General features: G+C 37.0%; 1 protein-coding gene across 7 annotated transcripts in view; it reads right to left on the bottom strand.

The window, feature by feature from the left end:
• The window catches only part of MECOM (MDS1 and EVI1 complex locus), a 528305-nt gene that overhangs the window by 264293 nt on the left and 247552 nt on the right, over positions 1-16460 (bottom strand). For all 7 annotated transcript variants that reach the window (XM_032484636.1, XM_032484613.1, XM_032484621.1 and 4 more), the window contains exon 2: positions 7866-8203. In XM_032484636.1, coding sequence (XP_032340527.1) covers positions 7866-8203 — 338 coding nt within the window. The remainder of the gene's footprint in view (positions 1-7865; positions 8204-16460) is intronic.

Here is a 16460-nt window from a genome sequence, read left to right as displayed (position 1 = left end):
GAAACTAACACAACATGGTAAATCAACTATACTTCAATAAAAAAAAATTGATTCCAAACCAATCAATTAAAAAAACATAAGAAAGCATATGTATTTTTTTGTGTATGCGTGTGTAAGGTTGTGCAGAGTGAGTTCTGGAGACATCGTTTCTGTATCAGATGACGTTCTACAACTGACTTCCTAAAATTCCATTGAGAGGTATAAATTATTTTCTGTGTCTCAGGCAGCATTTAACTGGTGGAATAAAAGTCTGGGCTGAAAGCTGATGGGATAATGCTTAATAGTGTGATAGAGATTGCATCTGGAAGCAGTAGATACTGGGAGTAGGTGACATGACCAACAATCATAGAATAAACTTCTAATTGTTCTTGAACTTGCTTGCCTTATTCCTGGCCATGAAGGTTCCTCGGAGAAACTCTCAGACTTTCTCCATTGGTCATGTGGACCCAGCTCACACTGTGGTGTGGAGCTGATCAGTGAAGCAAACTATGTCTCTATAACGTTTGTATACCTTCTATCAGTACAAGAAAAAGTCCCTTTACATCAAAGGTACTGTCAAACTTCTCATGCTGTACTAAAATCTTGTTATGTCAAATAGAGACTTAAAAGAAATGACATCCTAACAGGTAGCTCTTGGTATCTATTTGCTCCACACACACGTCTCTTTCTATCATTCTATGTCATGATAGCTCACCATTTCTCGGTCTTTGTGATCTGGGGATTTGACAATCCTACTAATTATCACGTAGAAAACATTCTTTAAAAGCATACACTATTCGACCTAACTTTAGCTTCAGCTACATCATGAAAGGCCAAAAGATATGCCAGAGCAAAAATAAGGATGCTATTTATTAACTAAATTTTCAGTAATTAGCTGACATATTAATTCATTTTTTAAAATTCCTGGGCAGAATTATGTATAAAGAGAAGCACTTCATCAAAAAATACTGATGAAATAAGTGTACAAATCCTCTCAGTGTCCCCACTTCTCCAGACTACCTATTTAACGTTACTCGAAAAAATTCTCTCAATATTGCTACACCGAACAAACTAGGGAGCACAGAAGCTGAACCAACTCTTTGATCCTTCTAAGATAGCTCTGAATCAGCTACTTCTCACTGCTTCCCACTGCTTCCTAACTTATCCTCAAGGAAAAAGCTTAGAGAACAGAATGTGTGAGGCAGTGTTCCCAAATAAGTGCTCTAGAAAAACAAAGCATTATAAAGAATCTCAGCCCCCAGACTAACCAAATCCTAGAGCCAATTGTCAAATCTGTTAAAAGAGGATCTTTCTTGAACACTTCATGTTTTGAACCCATGGGTTTTACTATCGACTTAGCAACAAACTAACGAGGGAAGCAATAATCATGCAGCCATGGGGAGTGAATAAATAAGAAAGAAACTCATCCTGGTCTATTTTGTGGGATACACTTCCAATTGGAAGAAATCACCCAATATGCTTTTGAAAAAGGAGTGATTCACATGTAAATTCTAGCTGATCACCAAGGCAGGCAAAGTGAAACAAAAAACTCTTGATATTGGGGGATCTTTTAAAAAATGTTTGATACTAGACTTGCCCACATCTTCAACTGCACTTTGGGAATGCTAGAAGTTGTCAAAACAGCAATAAGATGAGTAGACACGGTGAACTTCATCAATACTTTTCATGGAAGAAAGTATAAGATGGACAAGCCTCTGATTGACAGAGCATGAGTGGGTGCAGGTAATGGGATTCTGATCTCTTCAGATCAGAAGGGAGGAACCCTCTTGAGCCCAGGTCAAAACTAGGGGTAGTTCATGGTGCTTCAGAAGAGTAAACTTCTATTTTCTTTTAACAACCAGAGATTTCGTTTCTGCTATGTATTCTGGAAGCACAAGATGAATAAAATTAATTGCATATTCTTTTCCTGATTTCATTATGCTTAAGAGAATCTATAACATCTTCTTGGGCCCCCGTAACAATCATGTTCAGAGTCCTATTAACTAAGCCTCACTTTTTCTCTTAGTATTATCTTATTTCTTAATTCCTCTCAAATTAATTATCAAAGTAAAACTGAATATCCAAACTATATTTGCCATCTTTTAAATAATATTGCAAAAATCTAATAAATTGTAATGTAAGGTTTTATGGGATTATACATTTATTATTAAATATATTTTTCTTCCCTAACTACCCATTAAAGATATTGGGTAGTTATCTTTTGGATAATTGGTAGAATAATTCTGTTGGAATCAATTCATTTCAAAATTATTAAGACAAAAGTCTTCACTTAGTTATCTAGCTTTAAGGATATGCAACTTGTCAAGTGAAGTTGCTTTCTCACTAGTGAATAAGCATTTTCTCTGAAAACAATGCCAAACCAGATAAAATTCATTTTTGGCCCAAACAGACCTAGAGAGAAACAGGTGAAAAATATTGCCATTCAAAGATACCTGGTATATATCTCTAAAATCCTAAATTACCCCATTTTTATTACCAAACATTATTTGATTGTCAGCCTTTGACTCTGAATTCAGCTGTTAGGTATCTTGAAAGCATGATGATGTTGTTGTTTTAATGGATATCCATGTTTCAGTTAGCATATAGATTGCATGTTTTAACAGGTAAGGCATCACCACAGAACTCAAAATCAAACTTACACATGTGAGAACTATTTCTTTTTCAATGACATAGGGAGGCACACTTTCATTGTAATATCACATTTCAGGATTACATTGCTAGAATATAATGTATTGTCAAAGCACTGAATCAAAATTATTTAATGAATTTCTGACTCCAGTAAAATCTCTTTCCACTATTTCTTCCCATCTATTTAACAGAACATAAGAGAAATTTGCTGTCCACTCATGTCATTATTTTTCTAAGTCTGAATATGTGTATGCTAGAGGGGAGAAAAAGAAAAGCCAAGTTCATACCTGGTATTTTACCCAATCAAAGTAACCTGGAGCAATTCTGGGTGAGATGGATACAACAGAGAGTTTGGCACCTGATAGGTGCACTATCAACTGACCTATGTTCACTTGCAGAGTTTTATGATGGCCAATGACAGTGAACATAGGCAAAGAAAATGTGCTAAAGGACAATATTCTGAAGAAACAGAACTTCACCTTCCTTCTCCAATCACCCATTTCAGACTATTAAAAAAATATGCCACCCAAATTAACTCTTTGGCTTAAAAATAAATTTATGAATCCCTCCTGAATCGTTGTTCTAATTGTTAGTTAGGAAACAATCAGTGCTTCCTTTTCAAATAAACCCAGAGGCACATAATTAGACCATTCTGAAGATAACTGAACTTGCAGGAAAGAAAAGTGGGAGAAAGAGCATCATTTATAAAAATCAGTAAGTAAAATATACATTGGCCTTCACGCTACCTAATGACCCTAGGCTAGAGCTGTATTTCAGCCAAGCTTTTCTTGTTGCTTTCCACCTGTTAAGCTCTTCTCCCAGGTGGAAGTTTCTTTAGTAGACTTCTAACACACAATGTCACATTTTACCTTCACAGCAACCCTAATTGGATAGGTATAATTATTACCACCATATTACATATAAATAAACGGAGGGTCAGTGAATTTAGTGACTTCTCCCAAATTATTCAACTAGCACACGGAACCCTGAGGAGGATCCAAGCCCGGGAAGTCTCCCTCCAGAAGCCGGTTCCCTCCTGCTCTGCCATGCAGGTCCTATGTCATCACATAATGGTCATCCTTAGAAGGAAACATATGAGAAAACCTCATCTTGAACCAGCAGAACTTTTAAAGTTATTCTTTGTTCAATCCGTAACTCTAAATTTCTAAACCTAAGAAAAAATGTTCAATCATTGATTACTTTCAGGTCCTAGAGACAATCAAGCACTCCCCAGTCTTTGAACATCTTTCTGTTTGAGACAAGTCATATGCCTATGCAAGGTGGAAATCACTGCCAAACTCTAATATTATTTCTAAAGTTTTTCTTTATCAAATCAATACTGGTTTGAGAGAAATCATACAAATGATGTTTTTGATGTCCATGGCTTAATTTTACCTAACTGTATATTCTGATCTGTAAACCATATTTTAAAAAATATCTTATTTCTCTAAAATACAAGCTTAAATTACTTTTCAAAAGTGCCCTGTTTGAGAGATATATTCAACTTTTAAAAAATTATTTAAATAGGATTCATAAAAGTGGGGCCTAATTACAATACTATCTTTGATCTTTCTCTTTTAAAAACTTTCTTTGGAGAGACTCCCATATCTCTTTACTTAATTATAAGTATATAACAACTAACAATGTGTGGCAATTATTATCAGCCCATTGGTCAAATAAAAATGCTAGAAGCAATTGACTTTGAGTAGTTCCCCTAGAATCGCACAGAGTTAAGACTTCATTCCATATTCTAAAATCCAGATTCTAGCTTTTTCCATGGACCTATCTCAGCCTTCAGTCCTTGCCATCTCTTTCAGAGTAACATAATCCTATATCCATTCATTCTTCCTTCCATTTATTCTTTCACTCATTCCATTATTGAACAATTATTTGTTAAATATCTGTGTAATGGACTGAATGTTTGAGTGACCACCAAATCTATATGTTGAAGATCTAACTTCTAATGTGACTATATTTGGAGACAGGGCCTTTAGGAGGTAAATAAGGTTCAATGGAGGTCATAAGGGTGCGGTCCTGATCCAATAAGATTAGTGTTCTTATAAGAAGGAAGGACACCAGAGAGCGCTCGCCTCCTCTCACCTTTCTCAATGCTTGTGTGTACATACATGTGCACACGCCTAGGAATGGCCATGTGAAGACATATCAAGGAGGCAGCATCTGCACACCAGGAGAAAAGTTCTTGCCAGAAACAAAATCAGCTGAAACTTTGCTCTCACACCTCTAGCCTCCAGAATTGTGAGCAAATAAATTTCTGTTGTTTAAGCCACCCAGTCTACAGCTTATTGTTACAGCAGCCTGAGCTGACTAATCCAGTCTGAGTATTTCAGGTAAAGTTGTTAGCATTAGATGACACCACAGACACCACAGATAGAACCCAAGCAAGATACTGTACTTACAGGCTACAGCTAATGCCAGCTCTCCTGGAAATTTGGCTCTACTGGGGAAACTAGACAAATAATTTGGACACTGCACAATGTTTTATGTTCTTTAGTATGAATTTACCTGGTGCTATGGTGGGACAAAATTTAAACAGGACTGAATGGTGACTAGAAAGGTCAGGGATGGTGTCATGGAAGAAGAGAACTTGAGGAGTGAATAGAAATTTGCTAAGGATGGGAAGGAAGAGATTTCCCAGGTAGGGAGACCAGTGTGTGCAGAGAATGGAGGCTTAATAGAATATAGGAACTATAAATCAGAGAGGGTTGCCATGGGAAAAGAGAGTAGAGTCAAAGATGATCTGCTTTTCTAGCTCGAACAACTGGACAGATGGTAATGCAATTTATTATACAGGAAATGCACAAGGAGGGGAGCTTTGGAGGGAGAAAAGAAAAAGGATGGTACAGGAGATAGGAAGGCTTTGTTCAGTTATTGATAGCCTGGGTTTCTGTCAAGGAAACTTTTAGCACAGAATCTGATGCATAGTAGGCACTCAAGAATTTGCTGAATCTGGATTTCCCCCGTTCATATTTATTCTCTTTGGCCTAAGAGGCTTCTTTTCCTCATTCAATTCACCATTTTTAAAACTGAAGGAGTATCAAAAAGAGAAGCCATACTAGTTAATCACAACTATTTGTCCAATCAAACAGCAGAGGAATCAGCTACAGTAGAGGGCAAATACGACAGGACAACAATTAAAAAGAGCACATGAGAGTGGGTAAGATGACTTTGTGCAAGGCCTTTGTTATTCATAATTGGATTTTGTATTAACTAGGGTAAGACTAAAAAAAAATCACTAAAGTCAAGAACTGAACTGTTCCTCCATGGAGAACAAGTTTGCCAATATCACACCAAAAAAGCCCTTTCTGTGGCATCTAGAGCAGACAGTCCACACTCTCAAAAGCAAGGGTGACCATTAAAATGCTAAAGAAAATCACTGAATTGACCATCAACTGAATTCTTGAAGAAGAGAGAGGAAATGGGTGATCTTTAGCCGGAGTCATGAACTATTTATAAAGTTATCTTGAACACCAAGCAATACAACTCAGTTTTGACAGAATGAAAAGAATTATTTTACACTTCTCAAGGTAAGCATTTGCCCAGGTATATACTGAAGACATTTCAGTCCAAGGACAAAAAAATTAATTATGTTTAAATTTCCTCTAAATGCAGAACTATCCCTAGGTTCATCCCTGAATCTACAGGTATCCTGTTTAAAGAGGCACAGAACGGCATTTACTAACCCTGTAATTGCAAAATGATTTCATTATTAAGTCTTGGTTTATTCCAAGCCTTCTGGATAATCTTGAGCAGGACTGCACTTGCTGTTTAACTCTAGAGATTTTGCAATAAAAGTTTAATGAGTTACTTATTAGTAGAATGTTTATAGCCATTATTTTAAGGTGAACAATAATGACGTAAAGTTTGTACGCATTTGGTTTAAAACGTATTCAACTCACATATCAGTTAATGCTACAGTGATTTTTTAAAAATTTCTTATCAATAGACACGTCTTGAGGCAATGTAGCTAAACTGCAACTTCACCGGAGTTGTGGCTAAGAATAAAACTAAGGAAGGATTTCTCACTTGTAATTAGGTCAAATCCAGATCTTAACTTTTAGCATTTCAGAATTTGAACAAGGATTATTTTTATTATGACATTTTGAGCAGATTTCATAAGGGGAAGCATATGAAGCAAAGGGACAAAAAGTTGAAATTAAGTCCTGAAGGCACTGCATATTTATTTCTATTTTAAAAGCTAACCAGATATTCTATTAATGATCATAAATATTAAAAGAACATACCAAAATAAATCTAGTTTGTCTGATTTCTGTCTAACTGAAATACTGTGAAACCAAAGGCCAATCACAACTCCAAAAAACACTTTCTTGCCCATATAGAAATTGCCTACAAATTTTTCAGATATAGATCAGATATTCCAGAAATTACGACACTGTGATTTAACCACAAAAGTTTTCAAGTTATAAAAATAAATGGGAAATATATATACTGAATTTATATAAAAATTATAAACTCAAAGAATAACATAATTACCTGTCCTTGTTGAAATAAAATTTGTTTAGATTTTGTAATCAGACCATAACTACTCACTCTTATATACTTCCAGATGGGGTTCTGTGAAAAGAATGGCTGAAACTAGCGACTGATTTTCATATTGTTTTTGTTGCCATCTTTATGTGTGAATTACTCATTAAATCAATTTGACTATAAAGAATCATCACAGGATTCAGCACAGTACACACATTCTGGAAACATGTAGAATCAAAGCAGGATTATCACAAGAGGGGCAAAATATATCAGAGGAACACAGAGCAAAATAAACATGTAGAATGAAAGTAAAACCAAATTAACTCAAAGCCACAAAAGGGAGAAAACAAATATTTCCTCCAATCTTCCAAGCCCCACCTCCCAAAAAAAGAAAACATAAAATACAATAAATGTCATAGGATGACTTTTGTTTGCTTGTGCCACATACTGTACAGACAGTCGTATTAATTAAAAAACTGTATTTGTTTCCTTTGTATGTTTTCAACTTGATACTACTCTGACTCATCAGTTGAGTTCCTTTCTCTCCTGCCACACTTTTAAGCAATACTTTGTTTCTACCAAGCCGTGAAATTATGAGAGAGATTCACCCTTAAAAATCTATCTGAAGACATTTTGCAACAAATGGATTTGCTTATCTCATGGACATTTTAAAAAGTAATCTCTTCATTACACATCATAATATATAAAAATATATTAAAATATATTCTTACCTCCCATCCATAACTGGGGTCTTTCAGGTTTGACCTCTGCTCTCCCACATAAGGCCCAAACTTTTCACCTGCTTCAATTTTCCTTTTGGTCCATATTCCTAGTCCTGCTCCAGGCATATTTGACTCTCGAAGCTCAAACTCCGCGGGAATGGGGATATCATCAGGGATGTAGATGGGGGCTTTGTAAGGAGAGCCCTCCTTTGGAGTGAATGCTTCGCTGGACGTGGCTGGAGAGCATGGCTCTTGAATACTGAGGGAAAGAGTGCTGGCTACTCCATCTGCATCTGGCATTTCTTCCAAAGGAACTTCAGGGTAGCTGCCATATACACACTCATTACCTGTGAATAAAGAATAACTTATAAATTCCTGCTGATCTGGAAGAGACAGAATTCCTATCTCAATATTCACCTCATAATGTTGTTGTTCTTTAAAGACAAAATAGGGAAGACCATTGTTAAAATAGGCCTGCATTAAAATCTCTCTTATTCACAGATGAAGGAGTGGGGAGGGATTATTGCCTCTTTGATTTATCTGTGGTGAATCCATAAATCAAATGAGCTCTCTTTAACTGTCAGTACTCTCACAGGTCAGCTCAGTCTATTATCCAGCTGGGAAACAATCAGTAACTTAATTATTATTATGAATAAAGTAGAGATAAGAAGTAAACATACGTGTGCCTACAACCCTGCAAACCATGCCAAACAGGGAATTGATAGCATTATACAATGTCTTGCAAAGTTATATCATACAAAGGTCTCTTGGACTACATTGTAGGAGAGTCAGAGAGTCATCAAAGATTCCAAAGGCTGCCATGCGCAACAAGGCTTAAATTCATATGGTAGGGTTATATCGGAATATTAATTTATGTTTGTTCTTTCTCTGTTTTCCCTTTCCCATTTCAAACACATCACCAAGCCCCTGGTATTTCCTCGCCTCAGTAACTTATGCAGAACAGAGAGTTAAATTTACATGATGCTAGTGATTCCTCTGGGCATTTGTAAAAGCTAAAGTCATTGAAGAAATCAAGTAAATTTTTTCCAGAGGAGAAAAAGAGAAGATGTTGTCTTGGGGTGCACCAAAAAGTATGTTTCTTCCAGATTGAAAAATTTTAGTGATCAGAGGGCCTCTGCATGGAGCAGTGCCCTGAGGGAGGTGGCAAGACCTTTAAGGGAAGGGCAGGGTAGAATAAGTAGAAGTCCAGACGCTGGCACTCTAAGGGCTCCCCAGAGCAGCACAGCTCCCACACCTGAAGTAAATGACCACACTATATCAGCCTTAAGATCTTTATAAAATTTGGGGGTGGGAAGATGCATAACAAAAAATAACTGAGCTTGAATTTCCCACCAGTTGAAGGGGATTTTAATTATCTTAAAGCAAATAAATATATGTTTTCATTGGGATCACAGACTGAGAGTCATACCTAATTTGTTCAGTTTACAGACCTTCAAGTGGGGGAACTAAGAAAAATGGGTTAAAATTTCAAGAAGACAAATTTCAATCAGAACCATCCAAATGTAGATGAGTTACTTTAAGTTCCCCAGCATAGGGGCTCTTATATAGCCTAGATAGCCATGAATTAAGAGGAATCATAGCTTCAAGTTGATAACCAGACTAGATGACCTTTAAGATCCCACCAACCTTGCAGTTCTATGGATTATTAAAATCTTCCAAGATTGTTTATTGGGCTAGAAGGTAAAAAACCCGAGTTCTACCCCCAGTTCCTTCTCTGATTCATTATGGAAATTAATTAACTACTGCACCTACTAACAAACGTCCATCAAGTATGATTCTTCTCAAAATTTTGTGAAATGCAAAGTGATTCTACACGCAAAAGTATCTTTCTAATGAAGAGCTTGGTTCTTGATTCAAACAATGAAATAATGCCATTTAAACCAAGCATAGAACCAAACTCCAGGACTCAGCCTTATTCCTATGAGACATCTGATCTCAACATAAAAAGCTCATTATAATTCAAGTTCAGCATATCCAAAATCTTGCACACTATCATCCACCCTCAAATTGAGTCCCTTGCCCACTTCCCCATTTCCATTAAAAGTATTTTCCCCTAGTTACCCCATGTACAAGGTTCTAAAATAACATTGGCATTTTCTCTCCTTCATCCTCAATATATTCAGTTATTAAATGCTGTCCCTTCTTCTTGAAAGATTTTTACCTTCATCCCATTCTTTTAGACCATATTTTCCTTTCTGAATTTTCTAACAGTCCTTTAAATGGGTCTCCAGACTTCCACCCTCTCTCCAGTATCCCTCTACACTGAGCCTGTAAAATGCTGCTGAGTTTATCTTCCTAGCATATCAACTTTCCTGTGCAAGAGCCTCCAACAATTCCCAGCATCCACAAGTAAAATCTAAAGTTCTTGGGCTTGGAATAAAAATCGCTCCCATTTGAAAACCATTTTCCCTTTCTCGCTTATTCTCAGCATGCCTCAGTAGGAGCCCCCAGGTCAGAATAAGCTTATCTCTGTCTTCTGAGCTCAGTGAGCATTTCCTCTGTAGTTCTTCCTGCCCAGTTATCCTCTCTCTGCCCCTTTGCCCATCCAACTTCAGGTCATTCTCCATGTCATCTCGTAATTTATCTCTTCGTCATCCCATTTAACATAAGTATCCCCTTTCTTTGAATTTTTACATAATTTCCTCCCTCACTCTAATAATCAAATAATGCTGCACATTGCTACTTAGAGTTTTCTATGAATGATTCTTTTATTTCAAACTAGGAAATAGTCCTTTGACTCAGAATTCACACTTCTCAGAAATTCTCCAAATGATCTGCATAAAGGGGCTTAATAAATATTTGTTAAATACATAATTCACCTAACATATAATTTTACTGAACTATTAAATCAAACCAATATTTTTCTACCAAATATAGGAAATTATTTTGATCCTGAAAAGCACCTTTAAACCCATAGAAATGGAACACTACAGGTTACAAACTTTTCTCCAAACCCAATATCAAAAGAAACAATTTTAATAATGTCCCAAAGAAATACTACTAGAGAAGTATACTTTAGGGTCCAAACACCCTTAATAAAATCTATCTAATTTTATCCTTCAGGAAGATTTTACACTTCAACCTGAGAGCCAAAAGTTCACTGGCACTCTCGATACAGCTAAAAACATATAAAGACATCTCTCTAGGATTGTAACATTTAACTACTGCAAATGTAGAGTTACTTTACAGGTTCTTAAAGGGATTTATCACCCATTGTAAAGATTTTGGTTTTTTTGAAAAGTGCTAAAAATTGGAAGACACTGTATAATCTATAGACTTACCCATTTAAGCAGCAGAGAACAAAAATGCATACAAATGAATAGAACCATTTCCTCCAGTAATTGTCCATTAAAGGTCAGTAAAATTTCCCCTATTTCCTCAAAGAGTTAAATTAGTCATACTGTCAGTTCCATCAAAGTGATCTCAAATCTTAAAAAAGGATAGAGACAAACCCATCTGGGCCCTCCCACTGGCATAGCTGACCCCATGACCTTTGAGTTACACACAAGCTTTCCCAATGCATAATTTTTAAGTGAGTGCGTTTGGATTTCAGTTCCTGTGGAGACAAAATACACATGTGTGCCCAGGCTGCTGCACAGAAGAATTTGAATTTAAAACCCGAATGCAGTTCTGCTTACAATGGCAAAAAATTCCAATTAAACCTAAAGAACAACTTCTACTGGTCAAGCAAGTCCACCAGAAAGACTCGCAGTCCTATTCATCTACATGCAGCCAGTAAATGTATATTCAACCTCAGGCAATTTGTTTTCAAGCCACTTTTAATCTAGTATCACCTGAATTAAACATAAAAAGGGCTGTGGTGACAAAAAATGGAAATATAAAACTGCTGAGTTTTACATATCAAGACAGGCAACAACATTTCAATGTAATCTAGCGTTATGAAATTTTCAACAGCAAATGCAGTTTATCACACTGCATTGAATATTTGCATAAACCAAAGTAAACTCATGCCCCCATGTACATTATTCAAGAACTATCCAAAAAGCTGCTAAAACATTTCATCTAAATGACAAACTGCCTCAATTATCATATCTCCATTAAATCTCTGTTATTGGGGAAAAATTGTCTGATCTTTTTCTTGAGCAATAACTATAGTTAATTAAAGCATTGCTCAGCTATCATACTGACAGATTGGGCACATTTACAATGGGTAAGTATCAGGTAAGAAGTGCTATATACATCAGTGCTCCCATAAAGATAAATAGCCCTTGTAACCCCTTGGAGTGGAGCTGCCTGCTACTGGAATTTGCTTCATGCATCCTTTAGGTGTGTCAGTAACTGAATGGGGACAGAAAGACAAGCTTATTGTCAGATTTGAGGCAAATGACGTGGGAAATACTCTTGGAAATCAACTGCTGCAACTCAACTTTTAAGCGTTCTAATATCCCCGGAGACCAAGCAAGAGGCCACACTTGTGCCAGACTGTACTTATTTCTATGACTCTTTGAATAACTAATGTAAGGCTTCCACTTGAGGAGAGTTGCATTTTGAAAACATACCAGAATCTGCAAAGAGGAAATTGCAAAATAATACTGATAATAATAACTTCCACAGATGTATCTATACTTTCTCACAATCCAGCGAGAAAACTATGATGAGAATAATTCTCCATTTTGCAAAGGTGTAACCTGATACTCAGGGATGCTAACCGGTATATCCAAAGTCAGCTGAGACCAGAACCCAGGTGTTCAAATCTGGTCTTCCCTTTAACTCTTGGGCAACTTGCTTTCTTTTTTTTCTTTAAAGATATGCTTTAGAGTTTGTTGGGTTTTTCCCAAATTGTGGTCCTACTACATGAACAGTTTTGTTTTTTCACCTTATACCTTATTATGAACACTTCCTGATGTTTTTAAAAATACTAAACTATATTTACTTACTGCAGAGTACTCTGTAATATAAATCCACAATAAAGTGAACTATTTCTATAGTATTTATTTATGTTGCTTCTAATTTTCTGATACCATAAATACCACTGAAATGAACATTCTTTCATATAAATATTTATGTTCATCCACTTTAATTTCCTTAGCTTAGATGCCTGTAAGAGTATTACGTGAGTATTGACAGATTAGTTCTCAGGGGTATATACCATTTTATACCCCTAGCAACATACTGATATTTATTATTGTGTCTTGTTTTTAAAATTTATTAATACAATGGAATATATACAATATATATCTATTGTTGTTTTAATTCACACTCAGTGATTCCTAAGACTAAATATTTTTCTTTGTCATTCCTATTTCTTCTTTTACAAATTATTCATTATTTTTGTCCAGTTTTAACTGGGCTTTTACTGGTCTGTCTTATTAATGATAAAGAAATGGGCCCTTTGATATAGTTTTTGCTACTTTCCCCGGTAGATCATTTATCATTTGTTTTTTTAATGGGGTTTTTGTTGTATAAAATTTTTAACTTGTATGAAATGAAATCTATTTTTCCTTTGTGATTTTTACATTTTTCTTATAAAGTCCTTACCCATCCTAAGGAAAAAAAAAAAAAAGATTGTCTTGTATTTTCTTTGAGTTTCATAGTTGCTTTTCTACCAGTCATGGATTACCAATGATTTACTGCTGAGTGAAAAGCAGAGAAAAATGATTGCATTTATTTGAGCTCCTGTGAACGGCAGGCTAGGAAAAAAAAAAAAAAAAACGCCATTTCACTCATAATTCTTTGGTTCTTATTTGCAAGACTGGCCTAAAACACCTTCTCTTTTTGTGAGTTTTATATAACTCACCATTTGTTTCACTTGGCCTCTCTGCCTAGTTTAACTGCAAATCTTCCAGGCAGATGCCATTCAAAATCCTAAGTTTCACCATTAATAGCATTCAGTACCCGTCATAATACTTATCACTCAGCATAATCATTGGTGATATTAACATAAATAATTTTCCTCTCTACTCTTCACATGAGTTCATTGATAGAAAATGTTTAGCAGCTAAATAGATTTTAATATTAACATTAAAAGCATATATACATAGTTTGACTATAAAGTAAGACATTAAACAAGAAATCATAGACATTTCCATAGACATTAAATAAGAAATCAGTTCCACAGATTCAGCTGTACACATATATGCATACAATAGCCACACCAGTGTGCATCTGTAGTGTGTATGCACACACGCGTGTGTAATAGCTCACTAATCTTAAAAATAGGCTGAGACAGAAACATGGTTTGAAATCTCAGGCAGACTGGTTGAGATCATAACTACATGAAACAACTGCCAGGAGGAGCCCAGCGAGGGAATTGAACAGATTAGGTAACTCAGAAATTTAGACATTTCCCCCCATTATGTTCCTCATTGCAGTTTTGTAATAAAAACATGAGCAAACTTCAAAGGAAGCTCTGTAGTAAAGGTTAATTGCTACTAAAGAAGAGGGTGGGCCCAAGCACCAGTACTCTGTGCCCAACTTGTGAGCAGACAGGAAGGATTACACGTGGCTAAGAGCTGCGGATGCGTGCCCAGGTCCGCGAGGAGAGGCGGCGCTGCCAAACCTCAGAGCCCCACCAGGGACCTCCTGGTAGGACGTGAGCACATGAACACGAGGCCATGAGTCGGTGCCTGCTAACAGCGGGGCGGGGGAGGGAGGGGGAAGACATCAATTTCCTTCCAAAATTCCAAACGGACGTGCTCTTCTTCCCTTGTTAGGACAATTCCAGAGCGGTTACTGCAGCCTGTTTGGTGAGAAAGCAGAAGACCTCAGGAGCCAGCTCTTCTGCAACCAGCAACACAATGTATAAACGCGCGCCGGGCTTGGGGAAAGGGTGGAGCCCAAGTAATGCCAGATGCACAAACAGAACAAAGAAGGAGGCTATGAACTGGCCAGCAGAATATTCTGTGAGAATGGCCCCAAGATCATGAAATTTAAGATCCCAATGAAAGGAAGAAGGGAAACTAGTAAAAGTAAGGAAAATGAATTTCCAGAAAACTGACATGAGCTAGCTTTGAAGGACCGTCGTCAGGGTCCAGAGGTACAGGCTGAGAAAATAGAGACATCTGATAGGATGGAGGCTGCTGATGGACGTGGTCTTCAGAATGTGCTGCCTCCGGAGTGGGGTGAGAAGAAAATAGACCTCCACAGAATCTGTTGACACCAGAGTGCATTTATAAATCCACGTCTCTGGAGACCATTGTTTTTGTGAAGTAATGTATCAACATGGCTTGGCACATGGAATTTTTTTAAATGAACTTCTAAGCTTCCTCGCACCTCTAGTATTTGCTGCTTCCTTGTACCAGCATATTCCACTTCTTCCTTATGCACTCCCCCCACCCCCAGTGTTTCCTAAAAGTACTTTATTTATGGGCTGTCAAAAAGACCCCAAAAGAATGGAAGTGTTGAGAGACAAGTGAGGAAGATGGCAAAAAGTACCATATGAGTTGAAAGTCAAGGACCAAATCAATGGGCAAGCATTTCTCTTTCTCACAGGACTGCGGCATACCTCTTGCTGGTTCTGGGGATTTTTAATCTGGTTAAGAGTTTCTCCACTCTCCTTAGAATTTCACAGACATTTCAGTGAACAAGTATGGTTTGTGAATTAAACTAGGAGCTTCTGAGCCCTTATGAACTGGGTTTGGCCGCTTCCAAAAGTTCCTTGTCAGAAATGGAACTAAGCTTTTTAAGAAGGATTATGGAAAGAAATTATTAGAAAACTCATAGTAGAGGTACCAGTGAAGCCCTTTGGTGTCTATTTACAGAACCTAAAACAGCTAAAATAAAGACATTAAAGCTCTGTGAATACTACTCCAAGGAAAAACACGACCTGGTTAATGTTTGGCTTATTCTGTTGTTAAGGGAGACGTGATCACCAATACCCACTGGAATGACCAGGTAAGAACAGACTTATCACATATCAGATAGTGTTTCTTTTCCATTATAACTATGTGCCTTGACTCTCTTCTAGCAAGACAAATTTTTAAGAGACTTTCGGCAACCTTTGACCTGATGGCTTTTCTCATAAGCTTTTTATATCCCCAAAGTGATTTTCCTTCAGATTCGTTTAGAGTAAAGCAGAAATGCCTTGAAATTATGTCGGAGCAGACTGGGTGGTTACTCCTCAGGCAGTCTGAAATGACCAGAGTACAGCCTTTCAGTATTCAAGCCATATCTACAGTAATTATTTGCCAGCGTATCTAAAAGAAGGCAGGCATTTCCTGTTGCACACAAATGGGACACTCTTATCTAAATTACTGTTTAAACAGGTATTTAAGAAAAGACTATCACAGGCAGGAATTTACTGATGACGGAACACATTAGTTTAGGGCTGGACACATTAGCTGAGGACTAACCATTGTCAGGAAAGGAAGCATATCAGCATCAGGAAGGTATAGGGAATATTTTATAACTCCCATATGGATCAAGTAGGGGGATTGTAAACTACACCATTGGCACTCAGGAAAAGCAGGAGTGGCACCAGCCCTGACATGGAAGTCTGAACTCAGCAACATGTCTCCGATACCCAGAGTGACCTTTGGGAGTCAGAGCCTGAGAGTTGCAGTTTGAAGGGGTCTCTGTTTCAATATCCCTAAAATAAGCACATTGGACAAGTTAAGCCTCAGG

This window comes from Camelus ferus, chromosome 1 (assembly GCF_009834535.1).
Source record: "Camelus ferus isolate YT-003-E chromosome 1, BCGSAC_Cfer_1.0, whole genome shotgun sequence".
In the NCBI taxonomy this organism is placed as follows: domain Eukaryota; kingdom Metazoa; phylum Chordata; class Mammalia; order Artiodactyla; family Camelidae; genus Camelus; species Camelus ferus.
This window is presented reverse-complemented; position numbering and strand designations above follow the sequence as displayed.